We start from the raw sequence: 21,969 nt of genomic DNA, 5'->3' as shown, positions 1-21,969 counted from the left end.
CCGGGCGGCAGTGCGGCACACTCCTGCTCTCAGCGGCTGCCGCTGCAGAGTGGGTGTAACCATGAGGGATCCCTGCGAGGGTCCTGGGGAGAAGGAAGAGCTGGAGGAAGGGGCGGCGGCCACTGGGCATCCTGCAGAAGTCCTGGAGGCCAAGTGTTCAGACGTGGATTCGGACTCTGACCTGGAGACAGAAGGTGCCTATGGGTGGGGATCAGGCTGGGGCCGAAGTGGGCGGGAAACCCCGTCCAGCCAGCAGCGGCTCCAGCCTTGTGCCCTCTGTGCAATACTCCTGGCCACATCAGGAGTTCTACCATCACAACACACTTCCACAACGATGGGTTCAGAGGCAAAAATCCTACCAGAGAGTGTAAAAAGGGCTGTCCCACCCTGAAATGGGATCAGGGCTAGGTTTCCTCAACCCTCAGGAAAAACTAAACTCATGGATGTGTAGAAAACGTAAATTGCTGTAGTTTTCCTCCCCCATAAACTGTTCATAAAGCATGTGCGGTCTGCAGTGCAAGAGAAGACACATCATGCACTTCGGTGGAGGCAAGCAGAGTAGAGCCAGGATTAGCTACTACCAGCTGTGTGATTTGGGGGAAAGGAATTGCCTTCTCGGAGCCTCGATGTCATCACTTGTATATGTGAGCAAGAATCCCTACTAGCACAGGAAGAAATGCCTCTAGAGGAAAACAGAGGCTGGGTAGTGACAGAGGCTGAGGAGGGTTCCACCTTCATCCCTTGTCTCCCATCAGGCACCCATAAGCTTGGAGAACTGGTTAAGGATACCCTCTACCTGAGGTCTTGCCAGGCCCACAATGTCGTGCCTGCCTCCTGCTTCCTGCGCCAAGGGAGCGCCCCAGAGCTCAACCTGCGGCACCGTGGTCTGGGTCCCCAGGTACCCCTGGAGGGACCCCAGGGGCCAGGTTTGGAGGGCGAGGACCTGGGGGGCAGTAGCCATGTGAGTGGTCCCTTTCTGAGCCCAACCCGAACACTCTGTGGCCTTGCTCTGTGCCAGGCACATCCCATCCCCCACAGTGGGTGACAGGAGGGATCAGGGCTGTGACAGAGTTTGGTACAAGGGCTGGGAGCCTGCTGGGGAGTCAGGGAAGGCTCCAGGAGCTGAGGTTTGAGTGGAGCCTAGAAGGAGAAGCAGGTGTTCCCGGGCATGTGGGAAGGGATGGGCCTTTCAGCTGGAGGACATTGAGTGGTCTGAGCCCAGAGACAGAGCCAGGGTGTGGCTAGCTGTGTCTGGGGCCTTAAGCCCTGGGAAGGGCCAGGCCCCTCAGGCCCCTCTCTGTCCCAGGGGGCCCGGGCTCTGGCTTCCTCACTGATGTCCAATCCCTACATCAAGCGGCTGGACCTTCGGGACAATGGACTCTGTGGGGCTGGCGCGGAGGCCCTGGCAGATGCTCTGAGCAAAAACAGCAGCATCAGTGGTAGGTGCTGAGCGTGGGACAGGTGGGCAGGAGCCTGCTGTGTTGCTGGGGGAGGGGACCTCATAACAGGGTAGAGAGGGTGTGGTGGAGTCAGACCCTCTGTGGCACAGCCAGTGCTGACCTATTCAGTCCCCTTTTCTGCTGGCCAGGAACCCTACATATGGTAGCCTCCCAGTCCTGAATGCAGGTGGAAGAGTCCAGCACAGAGGGGTAGGGGCCAGGCAGTGGGCAATGAGGGAGGGCTGAGGGGAGTCTCTCAAGGCTGGATGCAAATCCCGCCTCTGTCACCAAAGAGCAGGATTTCCCTGGGCAGGAAGCTCACCTTCACTGAGCCTCAGTTTCCAATTTGTGAAATGGGCCCAATAAGGCCACTTTGACCTTGGGAATGTGGGGAACATATGCTCATCAGAGTGTCTGCTTCTGTAAGAGCTCCATGCACTGCCATGGGAATGCAGCAGTGGGGGCTTCTGTGGGTGGGTTATGTGGCTCCCAGGCATGAGTCATAACTGGGGTGGTTACATCCATGTCACAGACAACCTCCAAAGCACCACAAAAGTAGGTGGTTTTAGGCCCTGATGAAGCACATGGACATATGAGGTGGGGCCTTGGGGTCTGGGAAATGGCCTGTGGCCTAGGGGGATCCAGTTGATGGGGGGCAGAGTCATCATGCCACCCTAGGACAGTCTGACTGCAAAGCCCCTTCTGCTGTCAGGCCTGGAAAGTTTGGGGGATGGGGAAGGATGGTGCCTGGCTTTGGATCCCGCTCACTGAGCAGTGGTGTTGGCCCCCAGATGTGGACCTGTCGGAGAACCAGCTGGGAGCAGTGGGAGCCCAGGCTGTCTGTGCCGCCCTGGTTATGAACCCAGCCATTCAGCGGGTTCAGCTGGCAGGGAATGGTCTGGAGGAACAAGCGGCCCAGTACCTGGCTGAACTCCTACTGGCCAACACAGGCCTGAAATCCCTGGACCTGAGCTATAACCAGCTGAATGACCAAGCAGGTAACATCTGGCCAGTGGCCAGGGCCACCATAATGGTACTCATGTACATCTTTCTGTGGCAGGGGAGGGCAGAGGTAGGCAGGCCTACTCAGAGCATCTGTGTTCTGGTTGCTGATCCCTGCCCCCACCCATGGAATTCAATCGATTCCACAGGCATCTCACTGCCCACCACCATGTGTGCTGGGTGCTGGACACCCACTTGGAATCTAGCGACGAACTAAACAAAGTCCCTGACCTCAGAGAGCACACGGTAACCAGATAATTCTCCATAATTATTAGTGCCACAAAAGAAACAAACAGGGCATGATTCTGGAAAAGAATGGGAACCCCCCTGTGAGGAGGTGACATTTAAGTTGAAATGTGCAGGGGGGAAGCAACCAGCCATGGCAAGACCAGAGGGAGAAGTATTTCAAGCTGAGGAACTATTTCCCAGACAGACTCCAGTATGACCAGGCTAGAAGAGGGGGGCCAGTTTGTGGGATGGAGAAGCAATGGGGCCACAGGACTGCAAACCATGGCAAAAGCCATGAAGATTTTATTCCAGGTGCTGTTGAAGATGTCAGTGGGATGCTGTGATCTCACCCCCTTTTTCTCATGCCCCAGAGCCTTTGCACAGGCTCTACTTTGCCAGGAACATGGAGGTCTACCTGCCCCTCATCCATCCCAATCCATTGTAAGAATCACCTGAGACCCTAGGTTAGGAATATAGATTTTGCAGCCCTGAACTTGCTGAACCTCTGAATCCTCTTGGGGGAGATGCCTGTTCACCTACATTTTAACAGGTGCCCCAGGAGGTTCGTCTGGTCCCAAAAATTCAGGAATCACTGCTCTGGTTGCTTAGAGTGAATGGGGGTGGCAACAGCCTTGGCTTCTGAGAATCAGCCCTAGAGCTTAACTGCCAGAGAGTCAGTCTGCCTTCGAAGAAGATTGTCGTGGGAAGTCAGTGAAATTAAAAGACAAGATCATTTCAGGAGTTCCCGTCGTGGCGCAGTGGTTAACGAATCCGACTAGGAACCATGAGGTTGCAGGTTCGGTCCCTGCCCTTGCTCAGTGGGTTAAGGATCCGGCGTTGCCGTGAGCTGTGGTGTAGGTTGCAGATGCGGCTTGGATCCCGCGTTGCTGTGGCTCTGGCGTAGGCCGGTGGCTACGGCTCCGATTCAACCCCTAGCCTGGGAACCTCCATATGCCGCGGGAGCGGCCCAAGAAATAGCAACAACAACAACAACAAAAAGACAAAAGACAAAAAAAAAAAAAAAGACAAGATCATTTCAGACTTTGAACAAACTCAGTACAGGCGTCCCTCTCGGCCTGCATGGTCAGAGGGCAGCCCCAGAGAGGCATGGAGGAGGAAAAAGCTAGAAGGCAAGGCCCTGTGAAGGCAGCACAGTAGGGATGAAGTTTGGCCTGGAAAAGGGCAGGCTCAGTGGGCCATTTTATCTCCCTAAGTGGGGATCTGTGGGTGGGCCTGACTCCTTTAGGGGTGAAGGAACTTGGGTCTCAGTCTCCCCACCTGACCAAAGGCAAGGGTAGCACTTACCTTATGGGGTGGCTGCATGGGTCATGAAGAACCAAGCACTGGAATCACAAGAGGCAGATGCATGGGTGTAGAACCCACTCACCTCCAGCTGTTCAGTAAAGAAGGGGCTTCTCTTTGAGGTGGGGGTCTGCTGACCTCCTCTCCCAGTCCTGGAAGTGTCTAGGGAAGAGGAATGAACATGTCTGAGAACTGAGGGTGTTGGACCCAGTGCTGGATAAGAGGGTGGGAGCCCTGTGCTCAGGAGGCAGCTGGGAGTCCTCAGTGCCCTGCGGGGAGCTCTCCAAGGTGCTAACACCGCTCTCCTGAACTGGGGGCCCAGTGCTCTGCTGTGCACTTTGCCAAAGCAGCCTGTGCAGATGCATGCACCATGGACAGGGGTCAGATTCAGAGCTGGGAAGGACTCCAGGGCTGGTAGGAGACACCAGCACGGAAGGATGGAGTGAAGAGCTATTCTCCAGGGGAAGAAGGGGGTAAGCAGGGGGGCAGCAGAAGGCTGAGGACTGGGAGCTGAATGGAGAGCCTGGTGGTGGGTGGACTTCTGTCATTTTACATTTCAATGTCTCTCAGGGTTCTTACCCACACAGCCCTGCTTTCCTTTTGTGTACCACTGCCCCTCTCCACCACAGCTGGACTGGCCTTGTCACTTCTTATGCAGACTATAGCACAAGCATCCCCCACCACAACATTTCTCTTCTGAAAAGCATCTCCTCCTTCCCATTTCCTTTCACTGATTTCTTCCTGGGGATGCTCCCCATGGTGCCTGCACACGTATGCAATGTTTCCTTAGTCTTCAAAATTCTGTTCGCTTTCCTGACCCCCCCAGGCGAGGTGAGCCCCCACTCTGTTCTCACAGAGTGTTTGTGGTCTATGATAGCTCGCATCCCATTAATTTATATTTATACCTTCTCCATTAAAGGTGAATTCCTTGAGGGAAGGGCAGGCCACTTTGGGTTCAACTCTCTGACCCCCATGCGCAGCAGAGACCTTGGCCCACAGTGGGCATTGGTATCATTTTCTGAAGGAATAAACACAGTAAGAAAGTCTGTCTTGGTGTTTCTGAAGGGGAAACACTTGGACCAGCCCTGGCAGAAAATGCAGGACTCACGGAGCTTAACATGAGCTGGAATCACCTGCGAGGCTCAGGAGCCGTGGCCTTTGCCAGGGGACTGGAGGTACGGCCCCCGTCCATGGCCTCTCCTTTGGGGGCACATCTCCCAGGTGCCAGATGCCCATCTTTACAGCTCTTCAGAAATGAGCCTTGGATCTTTTCAGCAGAGCATAAAGAATGTCTCTGTAGCTAACTAACATTCCTAGATCTGTTTGATGACAACGATGTTTGCTCTCCCCGTGCCCCCCTCATGTCACTCTGTGAAGGGTCCACATTTGATGTTGCACACCTTCCCAGATGTCACAAACTCTTGGCCGGTGAGGACAGCGTGCTGTCCAGTGATGCATACTTGCCGCTGGGCATGTGCAGATGCTTCCCTGAGATGACAGCCTTGGACACTGGGACCCCAGCACACTCTCAGACACCTGCCTGCTCCCTTGGGTCTTGTGGTTTGTAGGCCTTGACAGTGGGTGGCACAGGCACAGGCACCTGTGGTGCCCCCTGTGCTGGCTGCCTCTGCGGGATCCTCCTCCAGGAACCTCAGCTGCTGCCTGGCCCTCTTGACAGGGCTGACTGGGGTCCTGCCCCATAGACAGGTCAGGCTCTGTCTCCCTGGGGCACCCCCGAGCTCCCACCCTCCTCCCTAGCACAACCCCCAGGTAGGTTTCATCCAACAGCTCTTCACCTGGTCTGCTCTGTGCCTCAGTCCTGGTCCTGGAGAGGTCCCCACCTGGGGAAAGATCTTGATCATGGTGTCTCTGCCCATGGCCAACAGCCAGTCCTGAGGCACATTCACGTCCACACCCTCCCCTTGCTGTCCCAGGTCTTGCAGCTCTGCCCATCACCACCGGCCAAGCCCCAGGGCTCCCTCCTCTGCTCTCTGCCCATGCTCTTTGCTCCTCAGGCCTCCTGGGCTCAGAGGCTTGGGCCCGCTTTTTGCTCCTTTGCATCCCAGGCCAGCATCTTCTTGAGGGTCCTGGACATCTCATACAATGGCTGTGGAGATCCTGGAGCCTCTGCAGTGGGGGAGGCTCTCAAGACCAATAACGTGTTGGAGGAGCTCAATCTTAGGTGAGAGCACAAGGAGCCCAGTGCCCCAGCCATGGCCACCCAGGGATCCACACTCATCTTGCTCCTGTTCCCACTGAGAGCCCAACCTTCCACACACACTTACAGTGGGGCTTCAGCCACTGTCTGAGAGTGCCCAGCTCTGTCCTCACTCACATCCATCCAGTGCAGGGGTGGGTGCTCCACGTGAGCTTTCCTCCCTTTCAGAAAGAGTGGTTTGCTCTGTTCAGTGCAGGACTGCTGGGGGCCTGCCATGGGTAGGCTGCTCCTCCAGGCCCAGGCAAGTTCCAGGCCTCTGAGGTTAACCAGGGTCAGGGCTGCAAGCCCAGAGGGAAGGAAAGGCAGAGGCCATACAGGTCATAGGTTGCAGAGGCTGTGCCTCATGCTGGGGTTGCCTGAGTGAGCTGCACCGGCCTGCCATTGGCAAGATCATCTGCTCCATCCTGCCCACTTTTCCTCCTTATGAGAGAAGCTGTGCCCAGAGGAGGCCACAAGAGATGCTAGGCTGGAGTCTGAGAGGTTGGAGGGACGTGGGGCTGGTTCTGGTGACAAAGGAGCTGAAAGCTGTGCTGGGGTCTGGAGTTTGGGCCCACCAGGAGTCGGGGGAGGTGGTGGGGAGGGAACAGAGGCTTTCATGGCTGGAGCAGAATGAGTGGCAGCACCTGCTGAGCTCTGAGGGCCAGGGAGCAGCAGCTGGTCTCCACTGGGGAGGGGGGTGAGTGACAATGCTCTAGGCATGTTTGCTGGGTGAGCTCCCTGAACACTTGGGCCTCCTTTAATATAGAGTAATTACCCACCTTATGTACAGTGACCTGCCCAGGATCTCTGGAGTGTGCATAGAAGCTGGGCTGAGAGGTTCAACCTGGAGGATGCACCAGCAGCTCCAGCTGGGCCCTGGGGCAATGTGGCTCTGCACAGTTGCTTACAAGGTAGCACAATGCACACGCCTTTCTGTTGCAGCAACAACCGCATTTCTGCATTGGGAGCTCTGAGCCTGGGCCAGGGTCTGCAGGTCAACCGGACACTGAGGATTCTTGTTGTGAGTGCTGGTCTGATGGGGGAGGCCCTGGCACACACCTGCCTGTGCCTGTCCACACAGGCTGCTTCCCTGCCACATCTCTTCACCCAGAGGCAGGGGGTACATGGGTTCCAGAGCCCAGATGGGGGAAGGGGTTCCGGCTTTCTGCTGTGACCACGTTTTCTCTTGTCATCCACTCACCCATCTCTGGCCTGACCCCTGAACTCTTTCAGATTCCTTCCCTCCCAACTCCCCCTCCTCCCCAGCCCACTGGAGTCATGTTTGGCTGAAGATGGTCAGGGCCACCTGGCTTCCCTTGACCCTCCCCCTGCTCTTCCTCTGGCCTTGCTGGAACCCAGGGGCAGACCAGATGTGCTATTTCCGGGAGGTTGCCAGTGGGAGGGAGCAGCTTACCCGTGAAAGCAGAAGACAGAGAAGAGAGGGTAGAGCAGGCCCACAAAGGCCCCTGTTCAGAGGATGTGCCACCAGCCCAGCCTGGCCCTCTGCTGGCACAGGAGCCCCCAGCAGCACCCTCTCCCAGCCTGAGGCTCACTCCTCTCCTGTAGCCCTCAAGACCCCAGACATCTCTCTTCTGCTCTGGGTTCCCATTTCAGGCACCTGCTGGATGGTCCCCCAGAGGAAACAGGTACCTTGGATTCTGGGAGCAAACCTGACACATTACCCTCCCAAAGGGTCGCCTCTAGGTGGGGGGCTCCTTCCTAATGAGTCAGAAGCTGGGCCCAGTGCTGGCCCCTCCTTCTCCTTCCACCTTCTCCCCCATTCATCTCGCCTCCCCCAGGGTGCTGGTGGTGGTGGGGTCCCCTGCCTGCTCCTTCCCCATTTCTGGCCCTTCCTTCCCACCTGCCACCAGTTGCTCTTTCTAAATCAGAAATGTGCCCATTTTAAGCCTGATGAATCCGGGCTGAGCTTGTCATTTCCAGCACATGGGCTTTGGGCTCTGCCAGCCCCATCTCTTCCCACCTTGAAGCTCCTTACTCTGGGCCAAGCTGCTCACAATCCCCCCACCACACCCTGCAACCTCTCACCCCTCCTTTCTAGCTGAAACGCCCAGCTCCTGTAAAGCTCAGCTGGGGTGTTTTATCCCCTGCCACCCTCTGCTGCCCAGGGAGGGGTGGTGCGCACGGTCCCATGGCCCTCCACACATTGCATTTTGCTTCACTTTCCTCTCCTGCTCAGTGAACTCTGAGGGCAGAGTGTGTCTGCTGTGTCTGTATCCTCGGCTCCCAGCACAAAGTGGGGGCAGGGTGGGGACTCAGCCAGTGACAACCTCCTCTTCCCTTCCCTGGCCCCACAGCTTCACCCAGGTGGCGTGTCCCAGGGGGCACCTTTTGAGCTGAGAGCAGACACCCAAGCCACAGGGACAAAGAGGGATCCCGACCTCCTTCCCTTTCTCATGTTCCCCCGCCTCCTGGGTTTAGCTCTTCTCACCTGGGCGTGTGTTTCTTAGGTATCCAGGAATCCCATGCGAAGTGAGGGCTGCTCTGCTCTTCTGAAGTCTGTCCGGGCCAACCCATTGTCTGCCGCAGAACTGCTGGATTTCTCTGTAAGAGCTTCTCATAAACCTTACCCTGATACCCGTGCAGTCCTGGGAGGCACCACGTGCTCCACTTTAGAGGAAGAGTGGGGATTAGAGTCACATGGGCACAGACTCGCAGTGTGGCCAAGTCCCAGTTCCACCTGGGGCTGAAAGTAGGTTGGGTCAGGAGGCCCCTCTGACTCTCCTCCCAACCCTGTGTGGGGTGTCTTGGGGTCTCATCTTGGACCCCTGCCTGGGCTCCTCATTGGCTGAGGGGAATTAGGAGGCTCAGGGAGCACGGGGCTTGCTGCTTACAGATGCAAGGTAGCCCCTCCCTGCCTGGCCAGTGCTCCCTGCAGGTGGGTCGCACTGAAGGAAGGATTGTGTGGTGGGTGGCTGCCCAGATTAAAACCCCTTTTCATTCGATTTTGCCTTTTTTTTCTTTTGGCCGCAACTGTGATATGTGAAAGTTCCTGGGCCAGGGATGGAACCTCTGCCACAGCAGTGATGAAAGCCACTGTAATGACAATGCTGGACCCTTAACCTGTTAAGCCATCAAGGAACTACAATTTTGCCTCTTTTTTTTTTTTGACCCCATGTCATATGGGGTTCCCTGGCCAAGGATCAGATCCAAGCCGCAGTTGCAACCTAGAGCAATGCCAGATCATTTAACCCACTGTTCCAGGCCAGGGATCAAACCTGAGTCCTAGTGCTGCAGAGATGTCACCAATCCCATTGCACAACAGTGGGAACTCCTTGCCTTTTTTTTTTCTTTTGTCTTTTTAGTGCCGCACCTGCTGTATATGGAGCTTCCCAGGCTAGGGGTGCGGATCAGAGCTATGGCTGCCAGCCTACGCCACAGCCACAGCAATGCCAGATCTGAGTCATGTCTTAGACCTACGCCACAGCTCACAGCAACATCGGATCCTTAACCCATTGAAACTGTGTCCTCATGGATACTAGTCAGATTCATTTCCATTGAACCATGACAGGAACTCCTTCTTGCCTTTTTTTTTTTTTTTTTTGTCTTTTTGCCATTTCTTGGGCCGCTGTCACGCATATGGAGGTTCCCAGGCTGGAGCTGTAGCCGCCAGCCTACACCAGAGCCACAGTAACACAGGATCCGAGCCACGTGTGTGACCTACACCACAGCTCACGGCAACGCCGGATCCTTAACCCACTGAGCAAGGCCAGGGATAGAACCTGCAACCTCATGGTTCCTAGTCAGATTTGTTAACCACCGTGCCACGACGGGAACTCCCTCTTGCCTTTTTAACAAAGGAAAAAGTCACTTTTTTCTAAGGCACTTAAACATCAAGAATCCCCAAATATGAATTATAAAGAGGCTAGTCACAAATCACGCTTATTCTACCTCTCATTTACTTCAACTCAGGCTTGAATCAGAGCCTTTCTAAAGATGTTTTCACAGCTCCAGTCCTCCCAGGTTGGGACAACTGATGTCAGACAGCTACCTCCTAGTCTCTACAACTCCAGAGCCAGAGACCAGAGACCAGCTTGCCTTGACTGTGTTCCCTCTGCTCTGAGAATTCCTGTCAGTGCTGGGGTTTTGTTTTGTTTTGTTTTGTTTTTCTTTTTAGGCCCACACCTGTGGCATATGGAAGTTCCCAAGCTAGGGGTCAAATTGAAGCTGCACCTGCTGGTCTACACCACAACCACAGCAACGTGGGATCTGAGCTGCATCTGTGACCTACACCAAAGCTCACTGGATACTTAATCCACCGAGCAGGGCCAGGGATCAAACCCACATCCTCATGGATACTAGTTGGGTTCATTATCACTGAGACACAACAGGAACTCCAGTGCCGGATTCTATCATGCTAAAAAAAAAAAAAAATGCAATGGGGAAGGTGGGGTCAAAATGACAGAAGAGTAAGATTTGGAGCTCCACTTCTCCCACAAACACATTTTAAAAAAAATACTTGTAGAATGATTCACACAGAACATCTACTAAACAAGGGCAGAAGACCTCAGACCTCCAAAAAAGGCAAGAAAACCTCCACATAACTGGATAGAACAAAAGGGAAAAAGAGAAGAGAAAAAAGGAATCAGGATGGGGCAAGCATTCCTGAGAGGGAGCCGTGAAAGAGGAAAGGAATCCATACCTTGGGAGGCCACCTAACTGATGGTGAGATCAGCTGGGACAGAAGAACCTCAAAACCTCAGAGAAAAGCACAGCAGCCAGACTGAGGAGGGCAAATCAGAGAGAGAGCTGCACAAACCATTGGTACCACCACCCAGAACACCATAGCCTGAGATACTTGGGCAGGTGTTGGGCACTGAGACTCGGGCTCCTGAGGTCAGTTCCAGGGAGAGAACTAGGGTTGGCTATGTGGAGACAACCTGAGGGGGCTAGGGAGCAGTGCGTCACAGCCAATGGAGTGTGAGAGTTCTGGTCCAGCAGAAGAAGCAAGCCACCATTGTTGGGGAGGGCGAGAGGAGTGGGGACAGGACCACCATAGGAATTTCCTTCTCTAAGCACAAGGCTCTCAGGTGGCAGGGTGCCTCTTGCATGGACTATAGGGGCAGGTGCAAACCTCTGCATACATCATGGACTCCAGAGGTGGGTGTGGCCTGCCACCACTGAGGGTCCCATGACCAGGCACCATCTGAGGACCCAGTCACCCCAGGGGTCACTGCCACAGAGGGTCCTACAACCTAGTGCCTCCCACTGCCCCCACCTTCCTGGGAATGCAGATACCCCACCGCCCTACCACTGCCACTCCCATGGGCCCCCACCTCCCTGGGGGTCAGTGCCACTGCTGAGGGCCCTACAACCAGAAGCAGCCTGCAGGCATGGCCCATTGCCCCAACCTCCCTGGAAGCATGGGCAGACCATGCACCTGCACACCCCCTAACAAGGGGATAATAGCCTGCACACACTGAGGAAAGAGGCAGCAAACATCCAAACCAAAAAGCAGCCCTCATGCCGAAAAAAAACAGTAAGCTACCCAGGGATCCTCCCACAAATAAATAGCCCTCCAAAAACTACAGTAGATGATTGTCTTCCCTAAACTTGCAGAGTAAGAAAAATATAAGCAAAATGAAGAAGCACAGGAACCATTCCCAGTTAAAAGAAGGAGCAAACAATGAAACATACATCTGCAGTCTAACAGACATGAAGTTCTAAAAGGAGGTAATGAAAATCCTGAAGGAATTAAGAACAGCTATCAACAGTAACACAGATTACTTTAAATAGGAACTAGAAACTGTAAGTAGGAGCCAAGAAAAATTAGAAAATTCATTTGCAAAGATGAAAGCTGAGCTAAAGGAGTTCCCATCATGGTGCAGCAGAAACAAATCCAACCAGGAACCATGAGGCTAAGGGTTCAATCCCTGGCCTCACTTAGTGGGTTAAGGATTAGGCGTTGCCATTGAGCTGGAGTGTAAGTCGCAGACTCGTCTCTGATCTGGCATTGCTGCAGCTTGGCATAGGCTGGCAGTTACAGCTCCAATTAGACCCCTAGCCTGGGGACCTCCATATGCTGTGGGTGCGGCCCTAAAAAGACAAAAGAGACGAAAGAAAGAAAGAGAAAGAAAGAAAGAAAGAAAGAAAGAAAGAAAGAAAGAAAGAAAGAAAGAAAGAAAGAAAGAAAGCAAGCAAGCAAGCTGAGCTAAAGACATTGAACAGCAAAATGAATAATGCAGAGGAATCGAAAAGTGACTTGGCAGATAGAAGAATGGAAAACCACTCAATAAGGACAGCAGACAGAAAACCAAATGGAAAAAAAAAATGAAAGCAATATAAGAGATCTATGGGATAATATAAAGCATGCCAATCTACACATAAGAGGGATTCCAGAAGGAGAAGAAAAAAGAAAAGAGGGAGTTCCCATTGTGGCTCATTGGGTTAAGAACCCAACTAGTATCCATGAGGACGTGGGCTTTGATCCCTGGCCTTGCCCAGTGGATTAAAGGATGTGGACTCAGATCTGGCATTGCTATGGCTGTGGCAGTGGCATAGGCTAGCAGCTGCAGCTCTAATTCAACCTCTACTCTGGGAACTTCCATATGCCATAGTTGCTGGAAAGAAAGAAAAAAAGGAAAAGAGGATTGAAAATGTATTTGAAGAAATTATGGGGAGTTCCCATTGTGGTGCAGCAGAAACAAATCTGACTAGGAGCCATGAGGTTTCAGGTTTGATCCCTGGCCTCGCTCAGTAGGTTAAGGACCCGACATTGCCATGAGCTGTATTTAGGTCACAGATGTGGCTTGGATCTGGTGTTGCTGTGGCCGTGGCCTAGGCTAGCAGCTATAACTCCATTTCCACCCCTAGCCTGGGAACCTTCATATGCCACAGGTGTGGCCCTAAAAATACAAAAAAAAAAAAAAAGAAGAAGAAGAGGAAGAGGAAGAAGAAGACAAAATTATGGCTGAAAACTTCCCAAATCTAAAAAAGGAAATAGATACCCAGATACTGGAAGCACAGAGAGCCCCAAACAAGGTGAACCCAAAGAGACCTACACCAAGACATATTATAATAAAAATGGCAAAATTTAAATAAGGAGAGGATTCTAAAAGTGGCAAGAGAAAAAATAAAGACTTAATTGCAAGGGAACCCCTGTAAGACTATCAGCTGATTTCTCTACAGAAACACTACAGTCCAGAAGAGGGTGGCAAGATATATTCAAAATTCTAAAAGGGAAAAATTTGCAACTTAGAATACTCTACCCAGCAAGATTATCATTTAAAATAGAAGTAGCCATGAGCTGTCGGGTAGGTCGCAGACAATGCACGGATCTGGCATTGCTTTGGCTGTGGTGTAAGCCAGAAGCTATAGCTCCAATTCCACTCCCAGCCCGGGAACCTCCATTTGCCGCAGGTGCGGCCCTAAAAAGACAAGAAAATGTATAGCAGAAGTAAAGAATTTCTCAGACAAACAAAAAACTAAAAGAATACAGAATGCTAAACTTATTCTAGAAGAAATATTGAAAGGTTTCCTCTAAATAGGAAAGAAGTAAGGAGACACAGAATGGAGAAAAATCACAGTTGGAAAGCAATCACTTAAATAAACCAGTGTATAGATCAAAGGAAAAAAAAATCCTGTTTGTGAAAGCAATGATAATCACAAGGAACAACAAAAAGATAAACATAAAGATATAAAAAAAGAACATCAAAATCATAAAATATGAGGAAGGAGAGTAAGAAAATCTAGACTCGGAGTTCCCGTCGTGGCGCAGTGGTTAACGTATCCGACTAGGAACCATGAGGTTGCGGGTTCGGTCCCTGCCCTTGCTCAGTGGGTTAACGATCCTGCGTTGCCGTGAGCTGTGGTGTAGGTTGCAGACGCGGCTCGGATCCAGCGTTGCTGTGGCTCTGGCGTAGGCCAGTGGCTACAGCTCCGATTCAACCCCTAGCCTGGGAACCTCCATATGCCTCGGGAGCGGCCCAAAGAAATAGCAAAAAAAAAAAAAAAAAAAAAAAGAAAATCTAGACTCTTTTAGAATGTGTTTGAGCCTCCATGACTATCAGTCTAAAGCGAGCAGATATAGGTAGGGGTTAACATACTTGAAAACAGGGGAACCGCAAATCAAAAATGAACAATAGGTTCACAAAAATGATTAAGAAGAGGACACAAGCATAAAGTAAAAAGGAAATCATCAAACCACAAAAAAGAAAAAGAACAAGGAGAAACATGGAATCAACTGGAAAACAAGGTTTAAAAGGGTAATAAATACACATTTATTAATAATTACAAAGAAAAGAATGAAATTAGAACACTTCCTAACACCATACACAAAAATAAACTCAAATGAATTAAAGACCTAGCTATAAGACCAGACACTATAAAACTCTTAGCGAAAAACATAGGCCATTCTCTGACATAAACGACAGCAACATCTCAGATCCACCTCTTAGAGTAATGACAGTAAAAGCAAAAATAAACAAATAGGACTTAATTAAACTTAAAATTTTCTGCACATCAAAGGAAACCCTAAACAAAATGAAAAGATAACCCACAGAATGGGAGAAAATATTTGCAAATGAATCGACTGACAAGGGATTAATCTCCAAAATTTATAAACACCTCCTACCGCTCAATATCAAAAAAACAAACAACCCCATCAAAAAATGGGCAGAAGATCTAAACAGACAATTCTCCAAAGAAGACATATGGATGGCCAAAAAATATGTGAAAAGATGTTCAACATCACTCATTATTATAGAAATGCAAATCAAAACCGCTATGAGGTATCACCTTATACCAGCCAGAATGGCCAATCATCAAAAAGTCTACAAACAGGAGTTCCCAACTTGGTGCAATGGTTAATGAAACTCATCAGAAAATACCAAAAAAATGAGTTCCCATTGTGTCTCAGTGGAAACAAATCTGACCAGCATCCATGAGGATGCAAATTCAATCTCTGGCCCTGCTCAGTAGGTTAAGGATCTAGCATTGCTGTGAGCTGTGGTGTAGGTGGCAGACGAAGCATGGATCTGACATGGCGTGGGCCAGCAGCTACAGCTCCAATTCGATCCCTAGTCTGGGAAATTCCATATGCTGCAGTGCAGCCCTAAAAAGACAAAAAGAAAAAAGAAAAGAAAAAGAAAGAAAATGAAAAGAAAAGAAAATACAAAAAAAAAAAAAAGACATAGATTGGCAGATTGGATTAAAAAAATCAAGACACTACAATGTGCTACCTACAAGAGACTCACTTTAAGGCAAAGGACACACATAAATTGAAAGTGAGGGGGAGTTCCTGTCATGGCTCAGCGGTAATGAACCTGACAAGTATCCATGAGGATGTAGGTTCGATCCCTGGGCTGGCTTAGTGGATTAAGGATCTGGTGTTACCATGAGCTGTTGTGTAGGTCACAGATGTGGCTCAGATCTGGCATTGCTATGGCTGTGGTGTAGGCTGGCAGCTACAGCTCCAACTCAGCCCCTAGCTGTGGGTGCAGGCCTAAAAAGACAAAAGAAAAAGAAAAAGAAAAAAGAAAGAAAAGAAAGTGAGGGGGTGGAAAAAGATATTTCATGTGAAAGGAAATGATAGGAAAAGGGGGGGTCGAAATACATCAGACAAACCAGACTTAAAACAAGGCCATTAAGAATGATAAAGGGAGTTCCCGTCGTGGCGCAGTGGTTAACGAATCCGACTAGGAACCATGAGGTCGCGGGTTCGGTCCCTGCCCTTGCTCAGTGGGTTAACGATTCGGCGTTGCCGTGAGCTGTGGTGTAGGTTGTAGACACGGCTCGGATCCTGCGTTGCTGTGGCTCTGGCGTAGGCCGCTGGCTACAGCTCCGATTGGACCCCTAGCCTGGGAACCTCCATATGCCGTGGGAGTGGCCCCAGAAATAGTAAAAAGACAAAAAAAAAAAAAAAAAGAATGATAAAGGACACTACTTAATGATAAAAGGATCAATTGGAGTTCCCATATCATGGAGCAGCAGAGACAGGTCCAACTAGGAACCACGAGGATGCGGGTTCGATCCCTGGCCTCGCTCAGTGGGTTAAAGATGTGGCGTTACCATGAGCTGTGGTGTAGGTCAAAGATGTGGCTTGGATCCTGCGTTGCTGTAGCTTTGGCATAGGCTGGCAGCAACAGCTCCAATTAGACCCCTAGCCTGGGAACCTCCATATACCACGGGTGCGGCCCTAGAAAAGGCAAAAAGACAAAAAAAAAAAATTATTTCAAACATCTTCTCTGACCACAATGGCATGAAACTATAAATCAATCACAGGGGAAAAAAATGAGAAAAAACTGACTACATGGAGACTAAACATGCTACTAAAAAAAAACCAATGGGTCAACAAGGATATCAAAAGGGAAATTAAAAAACACCTTGAGAAAAACGACAATGAAAACACAGCCATACAAGATCTATAGGATGCCACAAAAGCAGTTCTTAGAAGGAAGTTCATGAAGATACAGGCCTTCCTCAGAAAAACAAGAAAAATCTCAAATAACAACCTAAACTACCAACTAAAAAATGGGAAAAAGGGGAGTTCCCGTTTTGGCTCAGTAGGTTACGAACCTAACCAGTATTCATGAGTATGAGGGTTCAATCCCTGGCTTCGATCAGTGGGTTAAGGATCTTGCATTGCCATGAACTGTGGTGTAGGTTTGGCAGCTGCAGCTCCGATTTGACCCCTAGCAACTGGTTCTTCGAAAAGGTAAACAAAAAAATTCACAAACCTCTGACCCAGACTCACCAAGAAAAAGATAGAGAGAACTCAAATAAACAAAATAAGAAATGAAAAAAGGAGAAATCTCAACTGATACTGCTGAAATACATAAAACTACAAGAGAATACTATGAACAATTATATGCCAAAAAATGTGACAACCTAGAAGAAATGCCAAACTTTCTAGAAACATAGAGCCTATCAAAACTGAATCAAGAGGAGTTCCCATTATGGTGCAGCAGAAACAAATCTGACTGATATCCATGAGGACGAGGGTTCAATCCCCGGCCTCACCCACTGGCGTTGCTGTGAATTGTGGTGTAGGTCGCAGACATGGCTTGGATCCTGCATTGCTGTGACTGTGGCCGGCAGCTATAGCTCCAATTGGACCCCTGGCCTGGGAACCTCCATATGCCACACAAACAAAGGAAAAAACTGTGAATCAAGAATAAATAGATCTTTTGAACAGACCAATTGCTAGAAATGAAATTGAATATGTAATTTTAAAACTCCCTACAAACAATAATCTAGGACCAAAATTCCACCAATGCAATAGAAATCAAAAATCAACAAATGGGACCTAATCAAAACTACAAGCTTTTGCAGAGCAAAGGATACCATAAACAAAATGAAAAGACAGCCTACCAAAAGGGAGAAAATATTTGCAAAAGATGCAACCGACAAGGGCTTCATCTCTAAAATATACAAACAACTCATACAACTCAACAACAGCAAAAAACCCAACCCAATGGAAAAATAGGCAGAAGACCTAAACAGACATTTCTTTGAAGAAAACATGTGGATGGCCAATAGACACATGTAAAAACGCTCAACGTCACTAAGTATTAGAAAAAAGCAAATCAAAAGTACAATGAAGAGTTCCTGTCATGGCGCAGTGGAAACGAATCTGATTAGCATCCATGAGGACACAGGTTCAATACCCGGCCTCGCTCATTGGGTTAAGGATCCAGTGTCCCCATGAGCTGTGCTGTAAGTCGCAGACAAGACTCGGATCTGGTGTTGTTGTGGCTGTGGTGTAGGCTGGCAGCTGTAGCTCCGATTCGATCCCTAGCCTGGGAATCTCCATATGCCTTGGGTGTGGCCTTAAAAAGCAAAAAAGTGGAGTTCCCGTCGTGACGCAGAGGTTAACGAATCCGACTAGGAACCATGAGGTTGCGGGTTCGGTCCCTGCCCTTGTTCAGTGGGTTAATGATCCGGCGTTGCCGTGAGCTGTGGTGTAGGTTGCAGACGAGGCTCGGATCCTGCATTGCTGTGGCTCTGGCGTAGGCTGGAGACTACAGCACCGATTAGACCCCTAGCCTGGGAACCTCCATATGCCGCCAGAGCGGCCCAAAGAAATAGCAAAAAAAAAAAAAGAAGAAGCAAAAAAAAAAAAAAAAAGAAGCAAAAAAGTAAAAAGTAAATTTAAAAAAACTACAATGAGGTATCACCTCACACCGGTCAGAATGGCTATCATTACTAAGCCTACAAATAGGAGTTCCTGTCGTGGCTCAGTGGAAATGAATCTGAATAGCATCCATGAGGACACAGGTTCGATCCCTGGCCTTGCTCAGTTGGTTAAGGATCTGGAATTGCCATGAGCTGTGGTGTAGGTTGAAGATGTAGCTCGGATTTGGCATTGTTGTGGCTGTGGCATAGGCTGGCAGTTGTAGCTCCAATTCGATCCCTAGCCTGGGAACTTCCATTTACTGCAGTTATGGCCCTAAAAAGCCAAAATAAAATAATAAGTCTACAAATAACAAATACTTTTATTATAATAGAAATATCATAATATTTGGAATGAGACAGTCCTGGGACACAGTCCTGAGTCCACCAACATGGGATTATGGGTTCCATATTAGAGATAAACACTGGTGTGTGTGCCGTGTTCTAAGTTTCTGTTCTCTAGTGCTACCATTAGGCTAGTATCGGTAGCCAGATTTTTTTTTTTTTTTTTTTGGTCTTTTTGCCTTTTCTAGGGCCGCCGCTCCCGCGGCAATGGCGGTTCCCAGGCTAGGGGTTGAATCAACACAGGATCTGAGCCGCATCTGCAACCTACACCACAGCTCACAGCAACGCCAGATCCTTAACCCACTGAGCAAGGCCAGGGACGGAACCTGCAACCTCATGGTTCCTAGTCGGATGCGTTAAACACTGTGCCACGACAGGAACTCCTGGTAGCCAGATTTTTTTTCTTGGCTATGCCAGTGGCATACAGAAGTTCTGGGGTCAGGGATAAAACCAGTGCCACAGCAGTGACAATGCCAGATCCTCAACCCACTGTGCCACCAGGAAACTCCATGGGTTGCCAAATTTTATCCTTGGCTTTAAGGGAAATGCTTTAGAATCCTTATCATTCATGTGCAGCCCTTCCAAAGGGCTCAGGCTTGCCTTTGTGTGAAGTGGGATCACCATGAAGGTGGGATGAGGTTCCAGACCCAACGGCAAGAACTCTGGCAGGGAAAGATTCAATGCTCTTTCTCTCCTGCCAAACCTTTGTTCTCACTTTTTATTGAGGAACTACATGTATGCTGAAAGATGCACACAGATTAGGGGTGGATTTTACAAACAGCACACAATGGTATATAACCAGACCTCCAGACCAAGAACCAGAGCAGACCCCTAAACGCCCCTCTTTGACCACTTTCCTATCTCTGTTTGGGTTGTAATCACATTGTCTTGCACAGGGGAGAAGCCACCCTAAGGAGCTTCCTTTGTGTGTGTGTGTGTGTGTGTGTGTGTGTGTGTCTTCTAACAAGCTTCTGTGATCTTGTGTATGTAAAACACCCAAGTTCTCAGAAAGCAATACCATACCACCTTGTAATGGGTTTCTCCTCAGGATATCCAGGTGAACAGAGAGTTTGATGACCTTGCCGGTTCACTGAAGCTGATTCTTCCAAGGCTTTGCATAAAGACGGCTGCCCACAGAGTGGAGTACAGAAGAGAACTGCTGCCCATCTTCAGACCATCTAAATGATTGTGGAGTGTGGTTTCCTCACCTCTCCCATCAGCCACATCAACTTCCTGATGCTTTTTAACACTTGAGTCTGCATGGAGTCCCCATGGCAACCAGGTGGTAAGTCCCACAGAGGCGGCCTTCATGGTGACTCAAACATTTGTACTACTCAGGACCTTCCTTTGCTCTCACTCATTCATGTAAGAGAAACTTGTACTATAGACTACACAATGAGCTGGGCATTGGGCCAAGATGCCCAAGATCTGGCACATGATTAAAATATCAGGTGATGTGCAACCGGCATTCCCAAACACCACTATGAATAATGCAAACTGACACAGCCTTTTCAGAAGGCAATTTATTATCAAGCACTGAGAACTTAAAACTGCCTGCCTAGGAGTTCCCGTCGTGGCTCAGTGATTAATGAATCCGACTAGGAACCATGAAGTCACGGGTACGATCCCTGGCCTTGCTCAGTGGGTTAAGGATCTGGCGTTGCCGTGAGTTGTGGTGTAGGTTGCAGATGCGGCTCAGATCCCGAGTTGCTGTGGCTGTGGTGTAGGCCGGCATCTACAGCTCTGATTGGACCCCTAGCCTGGGAACCACCATATGCCGCGGGAGCGGCCCTAGAAAAGGCAAAAAGACCAAAAAAAAAAAAAAAATCACATCGTTTGTCTGGCAGTTCCGCAAAAAGTTAAACCATATGGAGCTGACCATATGACCCAGAAATTCCACTTCTAGAGAAATGAAAACATGTCCACTCCAAAAACTTGAACACAGATGTTCATAATGGCATTAGTCATAATATCCATAAAACGTAAATACCCACCAACTGATGAGTAAATAAAATGTAGTATACCCATACAATGGAATATTATTTGGCAATAAAAAGAGATGAAATCTGGGGTGATGCAAATGTTCTAAAATTGGTTATGGTAGCATTCCCATTAGGGCTCAGTAGAAACAAATCTCACCAGTATCCATGAGGACAAAGGTTTGATTGATCCCTGGACTCACTCTGGGGGCTAAGGATCTGGCATTGCCATGAGCTGTGGTGTAGGCTGGCAGCTACAGCTCTGATTTGACCTTAGCCTGGGAACCTCCATATGCTGCAGGTGCAGACCTAAAAAAGACCAAAAAAAAAAAAAAAAAATGGGAGTTCCCGTCGTGGCGCAGTGGTTAACGAATCCGACTAGGAACCATGAGGTTGCGGGTTCGGTCCCTGCCCTTGCTCAGTGGGTTAACGATCCGGTGTTGCCATGAGCTGTGGTGTAGGTTGCAGACGCGGCTCGGATCCTGCGTTGCTGTGCCTCTGGCGTAGGCCGGTGGCTACAGCTCCGATTCAACCCCTAGCCTGGGAACCTCCATATGCCGCGGGAGCGGCCCAAGAAATAGCAACAACAACAACAAAAAAGACAAAAGACAAAAAAAAAATGGTTATGGTAATGTTTGCACAACTCCATTAATCTGGTAAATGTATGTGAATTAGATACTTTAAATAGGGGAATTTTTTGGAGTTGCCTGGTGGCTCAGGGTGTTAAGGATCCAGCAACGTCAATGCTGCAGCACAGGTCACTGCTGTGGCCCAGGTTTGATCCTTGGACCTGGAGCTTCCACATGCCACAGACACAGATAAATAAATAAATAAATAAATAAATAAATAACAAATGAGAAGTATTATAAGACTTTTTTAAAATTTAAATAAATAGGGGAATTGTATGGTTTGTGAATTGTGTCTCATAAAGTTGGCTAAAGGAATGAAGTACTGACACATGCAAGGACAAGGATGAACCTTGGAAATGTTATGCAAAGTGAAAGAAGTAAACCCTAAAAGACCACTCCATTCCTCTGAAATGTCTGGAGTAGGCAAATATGGAGACAGAAAGTGTATGAGAGGCTGCCCTAGGGCTGGGAGATGGGAAGGACTGGGAATTGACAGATAAACAGTATGAGTTTCTTTGAAGGATAAAAGTTCTAAAACTGATTGTGGTGGTGGTTGCACAACTCAGAATATACAAAACATCCACTGAATTGTACATCCCTTTAAATGGGCGATTTCTATGATACGTGAATTGTAGCTCAAGAAAGCTGTTTTAAAAAATTGGGGAGTTCCCGTTGTGGTGCAGTGGTTAACGAATCCGACTAGGAACCATGAGGTTGCG

The 21,969-nt window shown here is 49.4% G+C and overlaps 2 protein-coding genes across 11 annotated transcripts in view; one reads left to right on the top strand and one right to left on the bottom strand.

Annotated features, from left to right (window-relative positions):
* P2RX6 (purinergic receptor P2X 6) overlaps nt 1-21,969 on the bottom strand; it is a 39,906-nt gene that overhangs the window by 10,409 nt on the left and 7,528 nt on the right. For 2 of the 9 annotated variants that reach the window (XM_084994060.1, XM_084994058.1), the window contains exon 2: nt 3,975-4,133. In XM_084994060.1, the coding sequence (XP_084850186.1) occupies nt 3,975-3,992 (18 nt within the window). In that variant the 5' untranslated portion in view covers nt 3,993-4,133. Of the gene's footprint in view, nt 1-3,974; nt 4,134-4,876; nt 4,990-5,767; nt 6,241-8,617; nt 8,758-21,969 lie in introns of those variants that run through there. The other 7 variants (XM_021074042.2, XM_021074045.2, XM_084994059.1 and 4 more) reach the window with 6 other exon arrangements.
* Nucleotides 15-21,475, top strand: LRRC74B (leucine rich repeat containing 74B). 2 transcript variants are annotated; one of them, XM_013983197.3, is made up of 9 exons: nt 15-194; nt 756-898; nt 1,307-1,439; nt 2,231-2,437; nt 5,037-5,146; nt 6,038-6,153; nt 7,111-7,189; nt 8,637-8,732; nt 19,691-21,475. In XM_013983197.3, the coding sequence occupies exons 1-9, from the start codon at nt 62-64 to the stop codon at nt 19,826-19,828; spliced, it is 1,155 nt and encodes a 384-aa protein (XP_013838651.3). In that variant the 5' UTR covers nt 15-61; the 3' UTR covers nt 19,829-21,475. The 2 variants fall into 2 exon arrangements, with proteins under 2 accessions (XP_013838651.3, XP_084850194.1); XM_084994068.1 differs by lacking the exon at nt 19,691-21,475 and having other exon boundaries at nt 8,637-8,876.

Source organism: Sus scrofa, chromosome 14, assembly GCF_054392235.1.
Source record: "Sus scrofa isolate SSC_HxYL_T2T_F1_AM1 chromosome 14, Sscrofa_HxYL_maternal_Yorkshire_Landrace_v2.0, whole genome shotgun sequence".
NCBI lineage: Eukaryota > Metazoa > Chordata > Mammalia > Artiodactyla > Suidae > Sus > Sus scrofa.
This window is presented reverse-complemented; position numbering and strand designations above follow the sequence as displayed.